General features: G+C 40.6%; 1 protein-coding gene across 2 annotated transcripts; it reads right to left on the reverse strand.

Moving 5' to 3' along the window:
* Positions 1-1,760: 1,760 nt before the first annotated feature.
* rgs16 (regulator of G protein signaling 16) lies at positions 1,761-3,634 on the reverse strand. 2 transcript variants are annotated; one of them, XM_056415348.1, is made up of 5 exons: positions 3,519-3,634; positions 3,174-3,257; positions 3,003-3,064; positions 2,672-2,838; positions 1,761-2,518 (listed from the first exon to the last, which is right to left on the reverse strand). In XM_056415348.1, exons 1-5 carry the CDS (start codon positions 3,560-3,562, stop codon positions 2,303-2,305), a joined length of 573 nt encoding a protein of 190 aa, XP_056271323.1. In that variant the 5' UTR covers positions 3,563-3,634; the 3' UTR covers positions 1,761-2,302. The 2 variants fall into 2 exon arrangements, with proteins under 2 accessions (XP_056271323.1, XP_056271322.1); XM_056415347.1 differs by lacking the exon at positions 3,519-3,634 and having other exon boundaries at positions 3,174-3,511.
* Between the last annotated feature and the right edge of the window lie 2,151 nt (positions 3,635-5,785).

Below are 5,785 nucleotides of genomic sequence, written 5' to 3' on the forward strand. Positions count from 1 at the left end.
TGAATTTTCAAAGCTGCGTTAATTCATTTGTGGGCCATTTGTGACATCACCGTCTTATAGAGCCTATGGAAAAAGTGTTAGCAAACCAGTACCCACTATAACATCCATTAGACAGGGAGCAGCATTACTATTCATAGTTCAATATTCACTCTACTTTAAACTCTGGTTTGGTCTTCACCAACAAAGAAAAACATCAATACTCCAATGTGTTGCACATTACTGTGATTATGTACGTTGAATTCAGTACAAGATCAAAACCAACATTTGTGCATTTAGTTCTTCTCGATCCAGCAAGTGGGTTAGATGATTGGGAACATTGTGCATTTATTTCAAACTTGATATAAAAACAAAGTATTTTCCTCCAATATTGTATGAATATAATAGTAAAAAAATGAACACATCTCCTTTTTCCTGATCCGATGTGAGGTCCTGGGAAAGGGAAGTCGTCAGTGTACAGATAGTAAAGCCCGCTGAGGCAAATTCGTAATTTGTGATATTGGGCTATATAAAATAAACTGTATTGAAAATGTAATTCAACCTCTAGGATACATCCCTGCAACATTGTTCATGATATGCTAACATTTAAAGATAAAAAAACAGTTCTACAGATGGCCATTGTTATGCTAAGCTCTAGATTTCATGTATGGCCAGGAGGCAGCATCATGAGATGTTCATATGCATCAGGCCTTTGGAGCAGCTGCTGCTCTCCTGACACCGGCTCCACTCTACACCGATGACATCTAAATACACAAAGTGGACATCCAGCCACATGTTGTACTCCGCCTGCTGCTCAAATGCACTACATTAATGCAAAAATAATGGCCATAGTTAACATTTTAATGAGAATCTATTGGATAACAACATTATAAATGTCCTTATTACCAGACCAGAGGGCTTTTGGGGGGTTGTCTTTATGTTTTTATTATTGCATGTTTATTTTGCAGACAGCAGAGCTTATTTTTATCTGGAGTTGATCGCTTGTGCAAACAGTTGCACGTGACAATAAAGTTGTATTGCTCTTCCTATTACGTTATTACTGCAGCATAATCTCTCTGTGCTTCCTGTTTCCTAGAAAGCTCTTTCTCCTTCACATGATATGGCACAAAAGCTCAGGGCAGCAGGCGGATGCTGTCATTGTCTGAGTTCCTTATGAGACAGAGCGCAGCGGTTTCCAAGGTGAATAACAGTTCTGCATGCACAACATCAGTTGCCGAAGGCCTCGTGGTTCAGAGCAAATACATCATTTGGAGAATGATTTAACGAGCGCACATGTTTTGCATGTAGTGTGCATATAATTCACCTGACCATGATATGTTTACATTTGATGTTTTGTATATATATGCCACTGGGTTGGGTATGTGTGATCATTTTGTTGGCTGTCGCTTATAGGGATGAGTGGTCGTCCCATAAACACAAGGTACCCGGTTCAATCCCCGCTCTCCCCGCTAGTTGCATGTCGAAGTGTCCTTGAGCAAGACACTGAACCACCAGTTGCTCCCCGGGGGCTTCACTGCAGCCCACTGCTCCTTCATAACTAAGGATGGGTCAGGGAATAATTTCACTAATGAAGGGATCAATAAAGGACACATTATTATTGTTATACTAGTAGTATCTTTTTAGTCTGATTATTAATTGTTATTTGTGCTGCTGTGTCATAATGCAAGTGTGCTGCGGAGCATATTATAAGTCCCAAAGATAAAATAATATATATATAAACAAAGAATTTCTTTCAATAAGGACAACACATAATAGTATTTTCTTTCTTTCAAATAATTGTATTTTATTTGCTGGTACGTAAAAAAAAGACATCAATGATATAAATAGTGTCATATAAATTATATTGCACAGTTTTTTTCACGTTTGGTATAAATACAACAAATATATTACAGGCAAATGAATACAAAATAAATAAGTAAGAATCAGCTGCTGTTCACAAACAGTGTACGACTTAGACATTACACATCACAACCACAGACATTTGCCCATAGGCAAAGAACAAAGTGCTTTTCTCCTTCCCTCCCGTTGGATTGTCACTCGGTCTGTGAAACTGTCACTTGACCTTGATGTCCAAACTTCATCTGTGCTCACTGGACAGTCCACTTAAGGCATCAACCGTACCTCCAATGTCCTTTTCCCTTCAATCTGCGGCGTCTCCAGAACACGCCCACCCACGGCTGCTCCCGTGGCGATCTGTGCGTCTGCACCCGCGGAGTCCAGCTTCGTGCTGCAGCAGCTAACGTCATGCATCTCTTGCCTTCTCAAACCTTGAGGCGAACCACTAACAATCCTTCGTGGAGAGAGTTCACACCTCCTGTTCCTGCCGGGGCTGATTGGCAATCTTGGTGTCGGGTTTGGCTTGGCACATGAGATCCCTGTAGGTCGGAGAGCGGAGGAAGCGGGGGTAGCAGTCTTTGGCCATCAGCATGTAGATCTTGTGCTGTGCCGGGTCGAAGCAAGAAGATGAAGGCACCAGCATGTTGGCTCTGGTGATGTCACGAGTTTCATGGTCGATGTTAACCTGGTGAAAGAAAAGACAAGGAGAAAGAACCCGATAAGTTTGTTTTTCTTCATCTCGTAGGGGTCAGCAGGTGTTACAATGGCTAAGTACGTGTCGGAAAGTGAGCTAACGTTTAGGATTCTAATCCTTTTGTTGAGGTTGGCGTTTGCTTACCTCCCGTGGAGCGTCGCTGCCGATGAATTCATCATAGATCTTCTGGGCTTTGGCTGGTAATTGGGCCGTAGACTTGGTTCTCCTGTATTCTTCACAGGCAAAGTAGAACAAAATGTTCTCCTCGCTGAACTCGGACACCAGGAAGGCTGTGAAGGCACACAGCCCATCTGAGGAGAGAGACACAATTTGTTAAATTCAATTACTTCCTGCACATAATGGCTCCCGCAGGGGCTGCTTGCGTCCGCACGCGTCGCTACCGTCTGCGTTTACCGGTAATTGCGGATGCGGTTAAGTGTAGAAAATGGGTGAAAAAAAATAGATATTTACTTACATTTGCTGGACAGGAGTTTTTCAAAGGACTTCTTCCACCGAAGGCATTCCTCCAGGGTTGGCCTGAAAATAGACAAAGCAAGATAATATTTAAGCCAACATTGTAACCAAGCACACGTAGAGATAAATGTCAAATGAAATTGTCGTAAGATATAGTATGTGTGATGCGTACTTCTTTTGCTCTATTTTGCAGCAGGATTGATTCCAAGTAGATTTTTGCAAAATGCTTCCCAGCCTTGCTTTCAGCTCCTTGACCCTGTGAGGGAGAAGAAAAACAGGTGAGATACATTTTCCACAAGACCAATATTGCATACCGACGAGCAGTAACATTCAGCACAGGAGAAATCCACATGACAAAGTCTAAATATAGCACAAACTAAAACTGACTGTCTCTTTTAGCTTCTAAAGTGCTCTCACACAGATGCACACAGATACAATAGCACAGCTGTCCTCCTTATCCTTCAATGCAAATCCCCAAACAACAGCCATGTGAGAGTGTGCGTGAAGCTTCATGTACCTTTCCAAACAGCCGGTGGGCAGCGATGCCAGTTCTTTGCACATGCTGGTTCAAGAGGTTGGAGCTGGTAAGGGTGGTTTTTTGAGCGGGTGGCGGTTAAATATCCGTTTGATGGAGCTCAGTAGGGAGCGAGATTGTCTCTGTGTCTGGAAAGAGCCAGAGCAGAGGCTTTATAGTCCCAACTCCCCTTCTTCTGCCCTGTCATCAGCCCACTCAGCCAATCACAGAGAGGTTGAGAGAGAGAGAGAGAAAGAGGGGGGCAGTGAAATTATAAAAGTCCTTGATATTCTGCGTACAGTATGTTTTTCTGGCTTGTCTTTGAAAACACACCAAAGTGAATCTCTCTGTGTTTTCTTTTCCCCCTTATCTTTCAAAACAAGTTATTTACACATGACAACTCCAGTGTGAGAATATTGTGGCCATCTTTGAGATATTTCAAACCTTTTATCAACAGTTACTAATTCTTACAAAACAGATATTGTATAAATTAGGATTTCAATCCGTCTGTGTGTATGATACAACCTCATAAGGCCGATACGCTGATCACACCTTGTGGTAACTACAATCACACCCAGCCTCCTCATGGACCTTATGAGAAGGTGTTCATTCCAGGGACAGATGGGACAGATATGTGGTTTGATTATATTACTTTAAGAAACTGGAAGTAAAACCAACCGCTCTACATAATAAGGCTGATGCGGAAACGTTTACCATATGGCGAGCTGCAGGTTGCTTAGGATTTGGGTATCATAAAATTCAGATTAGATTGGCATTACAAATGTAAGGCAATACTAGACTGAAGAATGCTTATGATTATTAGTGATGTATTGTGGACTCTTGCTGGCAAAATAATGAACATCGCTTATTAAAGCCATATAAATAAATAATGTCTGTTTTTGTTAATTTGTTGTTCTCTTCAACACGACAACAAGATCTTGAGCCACCAGAGGCAATACAGGATTTCAGAGCATTGACTGACCTTCAACCACAAAGGACAGTGGAAACATTGTATTGCACCCGTTATGTAAATATAACCATGGACATGAGACCCAACAAGGCCATGTGATGGATAACATTGACTCTTATCCAATACAAATCAAAACAGTTTGATTCTGAAATGTGATATAAACGTGTTACTTAAATCAATAAGAAGCAGCTATACTCAGGGTCTTCATTAAATAGTTTCCCTTTTTAGATGAGTAAAATGACAAGACAAATGTGTTGGCATATTCTTTTTAATTAAAGAACAACAACTGGTAGAGGTCGAGGTAGTATCAACAGGTAGTTACGTTTTAAAAACAGTTGCTAAAAATAGGAAATTAATGAGCCTGTTATTCAAAGAGGAGGAAATTGTTTTTGTTGGGGTCTATTTTCAGCGGTGGAATAATGAAGAGAACCTTTGTCCGCTGGTGAGTATTTATGGCAGTTGTGAGTATTTATGGCAGCAGGGTGGTGTATGTTGATTTGAGAACAGTGGGCATGTTCTTCCTAAAAATGGAAACCTGTCATCCAGTTCAACAATGTGCCTCATTGATGTGTTTTTATAGTATCTGGACACGACAGTAATGCAGCACATTTAGGAAGAAGCTATCCCAGGCTTTGGATGCACAAGGACTTAATACTTGTTCTCAGTAGGATGTACTCATTATTAGTTTTGGTCTTTTAGATAGATGATTACTTTAATATTTTTCGCTACATTAATATTTTGACCTTTTGGCAATACATTCTAACAAAATGCTCATTATATACAAAGACATGATTAGAATAATAACATTACATTTAATTAAAGAACAACACAAACAAAACAGTAGTGCAAATATGTAGTCACATGCACAAACAACAGTGTAACAGTGTTAAAGTTGTGTGATTGATTTGACCAGAGGTGGTTTATTGTAAAGTTGCATTGCAGTGGGCAGGAATGATGGGACCGGCCTTCTTAACCAGTTTCACCTGCTTCTGAATGAGGCCGAGACATGCTCATGCAATCCAAAACAGAAAGAAAGTTATGGCTTCGGTGAATTGTAAGCATTTCGGGACAAGCAACCTTTTTTGGGGATAGATAATTGCGTCCTTTCAGATGCAATAGTGGAATAGAGGAAGTAAACTAATGTTTTTAGATGATTAGAAATGAAATGGACCCATTACCTGCCAAGAGTCACCATTGTTTCCCTTTAATCATCATGATCTATTCCTGACCTTCAATCAAGACTTGAGGTTGATCAGATGTCACTCATTTTTGGAAATATCTGCTCAAATGTGTTGCTCTA

Source organism: Pseudoliparis swirei, chromosome 5 (genome assembly GCF_029220125.1).
Source record: "Pseudoliparis swirei isolate HS2019 ecotype Mariana Trench chromosome 5, NWPU_hadal_v1, whole genome shotgun sequence".
Taxonomy (NCBI): Eukaryota; Metazoa; Chordata; class Actinopteri; order Perciformes; family Liparidae; genus Pseudoliparis; species Pseudoliparis swirei.